Source organism: Scleropages formosus, chromosome 7, assembly GCF_900964775.1.
Source record: "Scleropages formosus chromosome 7, fSclFor1.1, whole genome shotgun sequence".
NCBI lineage: Eukaryota > Metazoa > Chordata > Actinopteri > Osteoglossiformes > Osteoglossidae > Scleropages > Scleropages formosus.
Window position 1 is genome coordinate 15172625 of NC_041812.1, and position 14472 is coordinate 15187096.

A 14472-nucleotide genomic window follows, 5' to 3' on the forward strand; every position below is an offset into this window, starting at 1 on the left:
TGCAGTACGAACAGGCGGGCAGAGTACCCAAACACAATACTCAAGTGAAAGTACTGTAAATCTCAAAAATTACTCAAGTAAAAGAACTCGTTCGGCGATTTACGCAAGTTCGAGTAAAAACGTATCATGTCAAAAATCTACAACTGCTGAAGTTACTTTGATTGAAATGAAGCTTTTCAGTGTCATGAACCACTATCAATCTTTACTACAATATGCAGCTCTAACAAATCTTTTCAATAACCCACATCTGCTGTCCAAATAAAATTAGATATTGTCAACTACACTGATTGAATAAATCAGAGTGCGCTAGGTATTATTAACCATGATTCAGCAGTCCCATTTGTTCAAGGTGAGTTAGTTTTATACAGTAAAGCAACTTTATTGCATCATTTCAGGGTATGTTTCATGATGAAGGGTACTACAGCAGAAGCAGGGATTCAAAGTCCTGCAGGATGACAGCTCTAACTATTATGCCACCTGCTGTCCCAAATTGTTGTATCAATCATTTGCCATTTAGCTGAGACTTTTAACCAAAGCGGTTTAAAACTACTTAATAGTTTAAATAGCAGGGCATTTATACTAGAGGAGTTCAGAGTAAAGCAGCACCGGGATTCGAAAAGACTTAGGTTATAAGCCGTTACCTCTAACGGCTACACTATCGGCTGTCCTATAATAAAACACAGACATAAGGTAACTAACAGACGAAAATGCCAGTCAGTCAGGCTTCCGCCACTGTAGCGGATAATAAAACAATTGTATGAAAAGGGATATATATTTTCATGTGGAGTAGTTTCTCATTGTACGGGACTGCATTATATGAGGGCTGAGTGTAATTTCTTTGCTACAGAAGGGCCAACATGCAAGATAAGACATTAAACAAGAAATGTTGCATTTACCAAAATTTAACAAGGACACTATCAACTGTTACAGGTATGATCATAGGAAACACAAAAGTACACTGAGTACTTCCTTGGAAATCTGACACCGCAGTGGCACACTGTGAAAATCATCTATTTCACGTGACTGAACCCAAATATTACAAAGAGCAAACACGACCCATTCCACAAACAATCAAATTATCCTACTATGGTTTGAACACAGGGATCCTGACACAAACAAATTTAAATAAAAATCATTTATTATCATTATTATACCCATAGCAGAGAATGGTCCACCATGCCATTCAGAACAGTGTGGAGCTCTGGTCTGACGGGCTGAATACAGAACAACATTCTTCTGAGTGGGCTTAAGGAGGACAGGCAGCAAATCATCCTCTTCATTATCCATGCTTGTTCATATGGGGGGGGGGGGAGGGGGGGCAGGGTCCATGGGCCTATAGGTTAATGAGGGGGGCCTTTTTCCTTTTTGAAACAGTTTTTAGAATAAGACGGGTGCAGCACTGGGATGTACCTTCAAGCTCATTGGTCTGGCAGCAAGACGCTACTGGTAGGAGTCAACCATAAATTGACAGATTGCGTGTTTGTGGCGACTGTATCTATATGCAGCCCTACATGGGTTTATGTATTTGTAACAGATTGCCATTGAACCAGTCTCTGACTGCTGAACGGGTGTCTGCCACAAAAGGGTGGAAAAACTGAGGTAATGTTTTTTTTTTTTTTTTTCTTCCTGAAAAAGAAAAAGGAAGTACTCAGTATGCGTCGAGAACCAGCTGTCAACAACACCCGCATTTCCATTATAGACTAACAGGTAGCCACAGTTCAACCGCAGGCCAGTCAGAGGTATTTACAAAACACGTGGATATATGCGCATGGTCCTGACCAACCTGCTTTCATCGTGCTGTGGTTGAACCATTGGATGGCAAAGTACCATCAGTACTGGAGAGAGACTGTTCCTTCAGAACAGGATCTGTAATGAGACACACATTGCAGTCCCAACCATGTTAACAGGTTCTTACAAATTACATGCAGAGAAAAAGTGAGTTCTTCATCATTTTTCAAACGCTGTTTGTAATTTTGTTTTTTCCCCCCTTATTCGTGTGTTCTATTTTTAAATGCTGATATTTACTCTAAATAGACTGTAAACTGCTTAGAGCTGCATCCAATATAACAATATTTTTCTTAACTGTACAGAGAAGCTGCTTTAAATGTAGCATGTAAAAAAGATTATTGATAACAGTATTTAAATATGCAGTTCTGATAATAATTCTCATAACTGTAATCAATCGAAACCCCTCTCTGCCAGGCGTAAATCAAATCGTACAAAGTCATCAGCAATAACGCTGCCTTTCAAGAGAAAGTTCTGTATTTTATCACATGGCATGAGACAGCTAGGATGTGCCAGAGAAGCCATTCACCACACAGGGGGAAGGCTGCTCACATTCTGTGCTTCTTGAGGTTACCGATGCTCATATTTTGAGTTTTCTGTTGTCGTAAGAAGATTCTCGTAAGTCCGATAGTTCGTTAGGGTTCAAATCACAATTGCTCGTAAGTCTAATTTTATATAAAGGAGTCCTTATAACACAAGGCAAGCTTATGCAAAGGCTTTAGAAAAACGTTGTAAAGAAGTCATAGCCGAATGTGCAAGATTCAGAATAGACCATCACGGAGCAACTAGCAGAGAAGCAGGAGGACTCGTGCAGTCGGCGACATGTCAGAGAAGAGAGGATGTCTAACTCACAGATGAACGATAAATGAAAACAAGAGAGGAATACTGTCAGAGCAGGCAGTGGAGGGTGGGAGAGAGGCACTTACAGAAATATGGGTGCTGCATGGCCTCGGTGGCGGTGAGTCTCTGCTGATGGTCATAACGCAGCAACTTGTCCAGAAGGTCGAGAGCCTCGGGGCTTACCAGGTGTTGATTTTCTGACTGGACAAACTGCTCCCAGCGCTTCCGTGTCTGCCTGCAGCAGGGGAAAGGATGAGGCAAAACAGCCACCTGTCAATGCCACCATCCTCAGCCCGATTAGTGGAAAACTTCCATAAGCAGTGGATGCATTTGTTGGCTTTGACTGCAAAAATGCATTGCCATTTATTAGACACACTTGCATGGAGATGGCGGCTCATTCCTTAGGGAAACACATGAAACTAGCCCACCGGAAACTGGCCAAAATTTCAGCTAGTGCTATGGAAATAAACCTAGTACAGTATAAGACATTGAATTAATCAAAACTTTAACACAGGTATTGTCAGTTTAGACTCTAGAAAGGATTAAAAAAAATGCTGTTCAAAAGCACATTTGAATTTAGCCGATAAGATTAAAAAAAAAAAAAAAAAAAAAAAATCAGGGTAATTTGCAAACTTATCAGTAACCAAGTCTCCTGCATTTAAAACAATGTCACCAAAACGACTGCCCTAAACACAAACAAAATTACAGATTTAAGACTAGTTTTATTATCTGTACTATTGAAAACAGTGACTACTACTAGAATTCTGTGCAATTGTACAGTATTAAGTACAGTTGTCACTTTTGCATAGGGATGCAGTGGCAGAGCAGGTTCGGCCAGTGCGTCACGGCTCTTGAGCTGTTCGTGGGTGTGGAGCATTGAGCCCAGTTCAGGGTGTGCAGTGCGAGTTCTTGTGTTTTACAAGGCATCGGGAAACAGACTGATGAAGAAACTGGTACACACATTTTGGCTCCAGCTGAGCTCTTAACTACACACCGTTAGTTGAGGGTCTTGAGAGAAAGTGACAGTTGTGAACTTTCCGATAGGGTCAAAACAAATCGATTTCTCGACAGACAACGAGTCATTGAATCAATGCTGGTGACTACATCCTGTATCCGGAATGTTCTGTTCTCTTCTTGTGCCCTTAGTTTTGAAAGGTGTATGCCCACTGTCACTGTACCTGAAACCACCCATATGGCCGCCGGTTGTCCTCCAATGCTTAGGTGGCTTACTGTCTTCTCAGGAAAATCCCGTCTTCTCACGATGTGTCCCGTGAGCAGAAAAGCATGTCCAAACATGCCTTTGCAAGAGCGAGGCGTGTAAACCTACCACCTCATTATCCATTGTGGTTTTCACTCATTATTTTGTATTAAGTATGCCGACCAAAGTGTTGAAAAGGGTGAGAAAGGTGTGGTAAAGCTCAACAGGAAAATTCTTTTTTCGGAAGATAAACTTAATATTGAAGTTCTGTAACCTTTTCTTAAATTTTAATTTTTTTTTGTAATTTGACTTGCATTTTTTCCAGGAACATAAATATGTATTTGATGTTTTCATATAATTTTTATACATTTACATATGCGTGTGTGTGCATGTATAATGTACACACATACAATATACAAAAATACAAAATCTCAAAAATGAATTTTTGAAGCAAGAGACTTTGCCCATGTAGTCCATTGTTTCAGTGCTAGACTTCATAGGGAAATGATCTGCATACACAGAAATATTAGTGCTGTAAACCATAGGGTAGTACAAGAGAGAGAAAAAAATTTGTCCAGTAGAGTTAAAAATGAATAGTTTTACCCAACAAATAATCTTAAATCTCATCTATATAGTAGTATTGATAAGAGCATTTCTTGAAAATCATCTCAATTTTTGAAGATGCATCAGCACATTTGAGGACTTTTTCTCAATCTTTCAGTGCATCCCTCTCAAGGGCTGCTCTTGTGTATTGCGACCGCCTGATCCCTTGATGTTATAGACCCTCATATGCAAAAGTTGTCAAAAACGTGCCTTTGCTACTTATGCCAGTTGTGATAATCTCCTTTTCTTCAGATGTTATCGCAGGCTCAAATTGTAAATAAAAAAAAAAAATTCTTTGATCACTTATGCAATGTATCTTTCATGTATCATTCAACTCTCAATTGTGTGAATTTTTTTTTTTTTTTTAACGGGCACAGATTATTTTGGACAATTAGCCATGATATTCATTGTAAGAGGCACAATACAATATTTTTCACACCCAATAAAATCAATCTGACATTGCAGGCATCTCAAGCTTCATTCAAAGTTTCTAATCAAGTTCCTGATGATGAAGTAACCTGATGTAGGACATACCTCTGTTGCAAACTGGCAATATTCAAAGTCCGCTGCAGATCCAGCCGAATCCTGTCATAATGCCACCTACCTGAGGCCCCATAACGTTCAGGTGATACTCACTGGCCCAGCAGGTCCTTGAATCGCGGATCCAGTTCAATGTGGTACTTCCGCAGGTATCCAAAGAGCTCATCTGTCCCCAGGACTTTGGCGATTCGAACCAGCTGGGATCAAACCAGAATACATTAGATCATCATGCAGAACTATGTCTATGTGATTAGGTAATCATGGTAAATTTTAATGGAAGAACACCTATACACTATGGGCTTAATCTAGCGGGTTTATGAAATCATCAACAGTACTATAACATGTAATCAAAAATTTCCATGACTTATTTCAAACAAGTGTGCACATCCCTTTTATGTCATATGCCCTTCAATATGACCTCTCCTAGATGATGCGCATTTCTCCCCCAGTCCTGACACATGTGGATGAACAATGCTGAAGGTCATCAAATGTGAAGTCAGCAAGTTCTCCCTTCACATTATAACGGATGCTTTAAATACCATCAAATTTTCCTTTCAGCTTTATTTTGATTTTTGGGACCAGAAAAAGATGAAAAAGAGTGAGGTTGGATGAATACAGAGGGCATGGTATCACAGGAATGTTTTTCACTCCACTGTGAATGATTGCTGGCTTTGGCACCATGACTATGCACAACACTGCTATGTCTGGTTTATGGTTTTTTTGGGGGGGAAAAATTTTTTTTTTTTTTTTTTTTTTTAAAATGTAGATGTTCTAAAACTTTTTGATCACACGTCATATAATTAATTTCCCAATGGCACAGATTGTGTATGTCATGTTTTTCCAAGTAAGAAAGCAGCTGGTAATGCTTTCCTTTACTATTAACTGCCTGCATTTCTAGACAAAGATCACAAGCAACTTTGGACAGAAATTTCACAGAAAAGAATTTAATAATGTAAATGTGACACACCTGGTCATAGTTGTCCTGACCGTGAAAGAAGGGCTCTTTCTGAAAAATCATACTGGCCAACATGCAGCCCAGACTCCACATGTCCAGGCTGTAGTCATACATCTGTCAATCAACATGCTATCAGCAACAACGGCACATCCGCTGCTAGTATAACAACATGCGAACAACAAAGCAGATCAATCTACAGACGAATCCATACTACAGATAAACATGCTGACTGTAGTTTCCTTACAGTACAAAATCCACCCCAAGTTTGTTTCCTCTTCACCCTCATCGTGGTTCCCCACAGCCTGCGCAAATTTGCGTACCTGGTAATCCACCAGCAGCTCCGGACCCTTGAAATAGCGAGACGCCACCCTGACATTGTACTCCTGTGCCGGGTGGTAAAACTCCGCTAGGCCCCAGTCTATCAGACGTAGCTGCGATGCACAAACACACACAATAATGCATAAATACAAGCTTACAGTCACTTGATGGGGAAAACGCTTAATTTTTAAAGATAGAAATACAGATATTCATTTGAACAGGACCCTGGTCCTGAGACTGACTGCTTTGTCACCACACTGCCATCTAAAGGCCCAAAACCAACATTACAAGCAAGCCAAAAAAAACACCCAAGGGCTCAGCTGCCCAGAACTTGTTTTTGGACATACTGTGTACACTCACTTCATATCCAACTGGGCATCAGTAGACTTTTACTACTTGCTGAATGTCATTGTTGATTTAGCATCTTGTTATATAAATTAACAATTTGTGTGATTAACTTAGGCTAATTAAAGACATTTCAAAGCCACAAGGGCCACGTCAGCAAAGGGAACATACTGTATGTAATAAACTTGCATGTAAGAATACAATTCATCCAACAGCGTAAAATAACTAACATATAGAACATACTGTGCAACAGCCCATAAAGCTCAATAAGTTATTGTGAAAAATGTAGGCTATAAGAGAAACAAGCGCACACAATGCCAGCGGTGGGAGGCAAATTACCTTCCTCAACTGGTGGTCAATCATCACATTGTGGGGCTTGACATCCCGGTGCATGATCCCCATGCTGTGGCAGTAGTCTAGGGCCTGGTGGATAACAGAGAGCACACGTGTTACGCACGTAGGAACCGCTGAAGAAGCGAAATACGATACGAGAGTTTGTCGCGGCTGTTCTTACCTTCAGCAGCTCATACATGTAGTAACGAATATCAAAATCTGTTAACTTCTGATAGAGCTCCTGAAGAAAGAAGACAGAATCCCAATGAGTAAGAAGAGGAATCTCGCATTCAGACACTGAGCTGTATGAATGTCATGTGGAAAAAGCACACTCTGCAGAAAGGTTTGTCATTTTAAATATTCCTAGACACCTGGGCATCGACAATTGTCCTTCTTAGGTCTTCAAACAGCTGTTGACCTTGGCACAATGTCCTCCCTCTAACCAATATGGTTACTTCCAAACCAAAGGATGTTCTCTCTGTGTCTTTTTCTCCCTCATCTCTTTCTCTCTCTTTTCTCGTATTCTAAGTGTGTGATAACGGGACAGACCGTTTTCCTGGAGTAAGGGCTGTTCAACTTTCCAGAGTTTCCAGTCAGGATAATCATCTGGGATGTTAATATCATTGTAGGATGGAGGATTTTACTCTACTGAAATATTAAAATATGTCTCTTCACAATTCCATTTATATCTTTCAAAATCTATTGCTCATTTTTTTTTTTATTCCTTAATACTTAATAGTATTTTACAGGTGTGGTCAATACTTGTATTTCTCTTTATATAGGAATGATCCTAGTCATTAATTTTCTAATTACAATTGAATCTAAATGACAACTCGTAGCTACATACTCTTTCAGACAAGGGTCTTGGACAACAGCAGTTGATTACTTTTGAGAAACCCTGCAAAACTGATTCCAGTATTACTCTGTTTTGTTGCTCTTGTTTGCACTTGTATGTCACCATGACCCAGTGCTGCTGCTGCTATTTAAAAAAAAAAAAAAATGTACGTACCTATTTTGGTGCACCAAAGGCAAATTAATAAGATGAAATTAAATTTGTACTCATGTTTACCACTACAGGAAATTGCTTTTCAGAGGAATTTTGCAGAAAAAGTAATTGCAAATTACAAATCTTTGGTGTTATTCTTAAAAAAAATGGTTACCTTAATCCGTTGATAGCATTTAAATGACAGACATCCACATTTTAACATATGTAAAATGACAATTTTCCAGGAGTTGTTCTTACTTTTTACAACATTCAAAATAATGGGCCATTTAAACAAAAAAAATACAAATCAAAGTCAAATGAATTGTGTTTAAGTCACCTTAAATACAGTTAAATTGAATCTATGTGCTTTTCTCAGGCCTCTGGCTGACCTGACATTTGAACTCAAATGGCAACAACCGTGAAATTCACGTCCCAGACACAAGAGTCTTCGACTGAGAAAAGCACATAGAAAACACAAACACACCACTCAAACAGATGGAGAAACAAATTTCACACTTTAGAGATGGCACCTGGTTCAGCGGCCCCCATCAAGGTACCGTGAACCACTCAGAGTTATGTACAAATATCATGGAGTTCCAACTGAAGCAGCTGCAGCTTAAATTAAAAACAAAGCAGAGGAAGTGAACACGTCTACCTTAAAATCTGTGTTATTGATGCATTCAAAGACGAGGGCCGGAGTGCGGGACTGCGGAAGAAGCCAACGGGAAAAAAAAGGCACATTAACGCTGGCAGATAATCAGAAATGCAAGACAACACTCAACTGCAAAAGTGAATCTATAGGATTAAAAAAATATTGCTACTCTTGTTTTTTTTTTTTTTAGCTGACACCTTTGTCCAAGGCTGTGTAAAAGGTTAGGTTGTATACATCCACGCTCACGTATAGATGCCTCGCTCACACGTACTATAGGGGTGAAGATCTGAACACAGGACCTTCAGATCCAAAGGCAACGGCTCTACCTACGACGCCGCCAACTGCTTCAGCGAAACCAACGGCACGAAAAATCCGAATCGAAAATAGCTCTAAACGCAGGTAACCACAATATTTCAAACCATATTTTGCTTCAGATGTGATTACACTAAAACAAACCATCATTATTTACATGTATTATACAGCATTCCTTTGTATCTCACTTGAATTATAATATATTAAAATGGTCTCAGCAAAAGCAAAGAAATGTTTAAATCAAACATAATCTTTTCACCAGATGCCTCCAGCCAAATAGTACTGACAACCCTCCCTCATTTGCACGTTTCACTGAGTTCATCTCAGACGTTCCACCAAGACTTGCGGCACTTCTATCCTTCCGCTGGGACGTAAGCATTTACTGAACAACTGACAACTAAACACTGATCTTAAAAACTGCAGAACCACGGCATGCATCTACATTTACGGCTATGAGGGACTGTTAATACTTCTTAAATGTATTAACCTGCCCTCAGCACCAGCAAAGAGGACACAATTTTATAGTTCAGCAGTGCAGATGAGACATGGTAACGTGGAGGTCTGGTCGACTCCGAAGGGTCAGGTCAGCTGCGGCCGGACCACAAGAGGGGTCGAGGAAACTGAGCAGCATACCACAGGGTCTTTCACGGTGTCTACTAGCCGGATGATATTGGTCCCTCCGCGCAGATTTTCCAGGATCTTGATCTCCCGCTTGATCTTCTTCTTCTTAACAGGCTGCGAAGTTCAGATTGTTACACATATCCTACGAAAACTGCAAATCAAATCATATCATCGCATCCAAATACTGGTGGTCGCTGCGCAAAAGCCGAGATGTAGCCAATTAGAGCGCAAGTATGAAGGCGAGTCACGATGTAAAAATGGAAGCGTTGCAGATACTTTTTGAATTACCCTCGTGGTTACCTTACTGTTACAGAATGTCCCACAGTGACAGATTGTAACTATGGAGGTACTGGTGAGCTCCTACCTCGGTGTTACTTGGTGTAGCTGGTACAAGGTGTTCCCAGAGGAAGGGCACACATCTGTGGTTTGCAAAGACTGCGCTGTGAACACTTTTTTTCTGCTCATTTTCTACACCGCAGTTGTTGGGTGGACAGTGTGTCATCTGACCTGCTATTGTCCACGGTTATTTACATTAATTCCTTTTCTACTTTAATCCCTTTGGCTGATGCTTTGTAACAAAGCTACTTACAATGTTAAGCTACCTACAGCTATTTATCTATTTATACAGCTGGGTAATTTTAATGCAGCAGTTTAGGATAAGTACCTTGCTCAAGGGTATTACAGCTGGAGATGGGACATTAACCTGTGACCTTTGGGCCCAAAGGCAGTAGTTCTGCCCACTACACCGCCAGCTGCCCTAATAATTAGAATATATTCTCTAAAATAAAATAAAATGTGAGGACAAAAATGAGCACGGTCAACATTCAAGTCAAAGGCATTCGCTCGACTGATTTCGAGGGTCCGGTTTCGCACCCTGAGCATCAGCAGGTTCACTCACCTTGAGGATCTTGACCACAACCTTCTCATTATTGTTGATATTGATGGCTTCAAAGACTTCGCTGTACTTCCCCCGGCCTAATTTGCGTACCAGCTGGTAGTCCTCCTGGTTACTGGAGAGGTAGGAAGATAGAGAGGCATGAAGCTGGGGATTTTTCTAGCTAGGCCACTATTCCCTGCAGGACCACTCTATCGCCAATATTCTAAGGAGGGCAAAAGCTCTAGAGTCGTACCTTTAACAATTAGTACTTTCAAACAGAGTGCCTACAGTACCGAGACCGCTCACATTTTCACATGTGACTTTCGCTTGTAATCTAGCACCATCTTTGTCCAGTTACTATTTTTACATTTATATTTACTCACTTAGCAGACACTTTTCTCCAACGCGACTTCCAGTGAACTCTATGTAGTGTTACCAGCCCACACACCAAGCTTATTCACCAAGGTGACTTACACTGCTAGATACACCAATTACACTGGGTCACTCATCCATACATCAGTGTAATACACTGTCTCTGTGTCTCTCTCTCTCTCTCTCACACACACACACACACACACACACACACACACACACACTATGGGTGACTTATAGAGTCACCAATCTACCTCAACAGCATGTCTTTGGACTGTGGGAGGAAACCAGGAGGACCCCCAAGTAGACACGGGGAGAACATGCAAACTCCAAACAGGCAGAACAGGGATCGAACCCACATCCTCTTGCACTTGTAGTGTCACCCATTTATGTTTACGTATGTTTATCATTTTTAATTGAGCTCCTGGTCCAGGCTAAGGCGATATTGCATATGGACTACTGTAACTGTACTTTCCTGTCATCTGTCTTCTGCTATCAAGCCCCTTCAAATGACCCAGAAAGCCATGACATGATGTGTTTGACCTGCCAAAGCATTCATGTGTCTCCTTGTCTCAACTCCAAAACTACTCAACTGAACAAAATTCCACTCCCTTTGCAATTTTTGCACAGTTCTTCCTACTGTACTGACCAACTGTATTTTTGATGCTAATTAGTATGTTTATATCTATAGTATTAAATATTCCGTTTTTTTTTTTTTTTTTTTTTACTGTGTTTATGTTTTGCTTGGTAATTACTGTACAGTCTTGTACTGTGTGCACACATCTTGCACATGTGCACTTTACGTAGTCCTGTGTTGGTAGCTTTGTGTTGTTTTGTGTAGCACCGTGGTCCTGGAGGAACGTCGTTTCGTTTCACTGTGTACTGTACCAGCTGTATATGGTTCAAATGACAATAAAGCCACTTTGACTTGACTTGTACGGTCAAAGGGCGTCAAAGAATGAGTACATGAGTGCCTGCAGAACCTGATCACTCCACACAGACCAGTACGAGCACTGAGATCCTCCATCTCTGACCACTCGGTGGTCTGACTAACAAGAGGTCCACTATGAAAAGCTTACAGGTTCCTGGTTTTTGGGTCACATATGAAGGAACAAGCACTCTCTCTCCCTCAGAACTGCTAAATCTCTTTCAGCATTCAAGAAAAATCTCTTTTGGACCAAACTGGATCTCTTGACAGCAGCATACTTCAAATCAATTTTATCACATTTGTATTTTACACATGAAACCCTATAGGTAGCTAATATAATGTATGGTGGTACCAAATAAATGGTTATTTGATAAATGTGCATCTGTACTTTAAAGCTCTTTGCTGTCAAGTCCACGTTTTTTTTTTTTTTTTAAACACTGAGTTGTATCAAAATGGAGAAAAGAGACTGATGAATGGAATATAATGCAAAATGTAAATGTAGAATTGCCAGGAACTTGCAAGAGCTGGAGCACATCTGTTGAGCAGCGGGCAGACATCACTCCAACACAGCATACTGAAGTGGCAGACATGAAACACAAGATAGCGAAAGCTGATGTTGTGGCTTTTGGCCTTTGTTTATCATACCAACGGAGACATAATTTTGGCGAATAAAAATCTACTTTTTTTTTTGCAATAAACACAAAAACTGAATAAAGATGCGGCTGAATGATTTGTAATCCGCCAACAAATAATTTCAGCCCATTCCGACAACTTTTGACGTGCATATAAAATTAAACTTCATGGTAACGGAAATTAACCTCCACAATAATTGAAAACACCGCACGTTTAGTCGTGATGCCGGTGGATCCCTTGGCGATAATATTTAAACGCCTCTTAACTAACACTAAAATAACAAACAAGGTGCAGACTTTTAAAAATAACTGCCATACATAAATAAAACCACCAGAACTGTTATTAATTTTTGGAATTTCTTCGAGGTCTTTAAAATCATTAAAAAAAAGTCAGAAGCAAACTCTTCCAGCTCAAGTTGACTCGGGTGAATGTGACCAACGACAGGAGGACGGGGACAACGGGATGCGTGGTGGTCACTTCCATCACAGCATTTACACTTTACCCATTTACACTGAGGAAAAGAAACAGCTCCAGCTCCTGGGGCGGCGGGCAGCACAGTAAGTAAGGGCGTCGACTAATAACCTCTAGGATCTACAAGTGGACAATTATTTTAAACACTCACTCAGGACTCCATTATAAATCTGAGATGTCATGCATGTCCATGAACGCAGCCCTGACAAGGCACAAACGTGGAGTTTGCAGGGTAGGCGAGCATCACCTCAGCCTTTAATAGGTGCTCTAAACACAGGCAGTAGCAAACAGGACATTTCTACTTTGATTTCTCCTTTTACTAATAATCTGCTGCACTTACAGGTGACATACACAATTATTGAGTGAATAACTCGTTGAGAAAATCGATAACAACACTGTCCTTAATATTCACGGGTATGTTCCACTGAATATGAAAGTAACAAGCATTATTACAGTAATCCAGCTGTATAAATAAGAGAATAAGTTTAAGAAGTGTAGTATACAAGACTAACACTGTTACTGCAGGGTTTTCTTACTGGCAAAGTGCTATCCAATGCCAATAATAACATTAATACTACTACAGTTTACATTTATTCACTTAGACTCTTTTCTCCAAAGCAACTTCCAGTGAACTCTACGTAGTGTTACCAGCCCACACACCTTATTCACCAAGGTGATTTTACACCACTAGATACACTACTTACACTGGGTCACTCACACACTATGGGGGAACCCGAACAGCATGTCTTTGGACTGTGGGAGGAAACCAGAGCACCTGAAGGAAACCCACAGATCGTGCAAACACCACACAGATCGAGCGGGGATCGAACCCATGTCCTCTCGCACCACCCAGGCGCTGTGAGACAGACAGCAGCGCTACTCGCTGCGCCACCGTGCCGCTATACTAATAATACTACCCCTAATACTGCATGTACACCAGGCACCATTGCAGTAACCAGGAGCAGCGCAGGACAGTACAGTGATGTCCTACAGTGACAATAAGGACATGCTGTCATGACCCAGTGACCAATCCAAGTCCTCACCTCCAGTTGGGCACGTGGGCCTCATAGTCCCAGTACTCTCGGCTCTTCAGGGTGTTCACGTCGGCGTAGACCCGAGACCTGCTGCCGGCCACCGGGCCGGGCATGGCGAGCACCGGAGCCCGGCCTGGAAGGAGGGAGCCTGGAGGCTGGAGCGGACAACGGTCAACGTCCACTGTGGCCCGGGATCGCGTGGAGGCGAAGGAAGAGGGTCTGTCCCAGAGGAGGAGGCGGTGGCGGCGGAGGCGGCAGGGACAGCGTTTCGATGGCTGTGACCGTTCAGAGGCTGAGAGCACTAAACCAGATGCGGTGGGTCCGGCGTGGACCAGGAGCTGGACAGAGACGGAGGAGCAGAAGATGGAGACGGTGGAGATGCAGATGGTGAAGTAGAAGGTGGAGAGGATGGTGGAGAAGGTGGAGATGATGATGGTCACGGTGGAGGATGAACAGCTCCAGCAGTTAGGCGGCGGCGGCAGAAGCAACACGAGACACGGGGCTGGGTGGGGGGTGAGGTAGACCGCGAGGCTGCACAGCTGGGATCCACGTGCGAAGCCGAAGCCCGGCCTATCCGGGTCCAGCACCGAGCAACAACATCCAGCACTTAGATCGAATGAAGGACTTCCTGGGAGCTCCGAGAGCGCCGCCGCCGGTGAAGCCCGTCCGC

General features: G+C 41.7%; 1 protein-coding gene across 1 annotated transcript; it reads right to left on the bottom strand.

The window, feature by feature from the left end:
- Positions 1-1124: 1124 nt before the first annotated feature.
- csnk2a2b (casein kinase 2, alpha prime polypeptide b) lies at positions 1125-14457 on the bottom strand. Its single transcript, XM_018739437.2, has 12 exons — positions 13812-14457; positions 10386-10497; positions 9500-9601; positions 8558-8608; positions 7099-7158; positions 6924-7007; positions 6242-6352; positions 5934-6035; positions 5063-5163; positions 2712-2860; positions 1784-1866; positions 1125-1626 (listed from the first exon to the last, which is right to left on the bottom strand). Exons 1-11 carry the CDS (start codon positions 13913-13915, stop codon positions 1790-1792), a joined length of 1053 nt encoding a protein of 350 aa, XP_018594953.1. The 5' UTR covers positions 13916-14457; the 3' UTR covers positions 1125-1626; positions 1784-1789.
- Positions 14458-14472: the final 15 nt, after the last annotated feature.

Excerpts from the sequence above, each read along its gene's own strand:
- csnk2a2b (XM_018739437.2), bottom strand. The coding sequence starts at position 13,915 with ATGCCCGGCCCGGTGGCCGGCAGCAGGTCTCGGGTCTACGCCGACGTG. Across the intron at positions 7,008-7,098 it reads ACATGTATGAGCTGCTGAAG|GCCCTAGACTACTGCCACAG; the intron begins GTAAGAACAGCC and ends GTTATCCACCAG. Across the intron at positions 1,867-2,711 it reads CATGCAGCACCCATATTTCT|ATCCTGTTCTGAAGGAACAG; the intron begins GTAAGTGCCTCT and ends GTCTCATTACAG.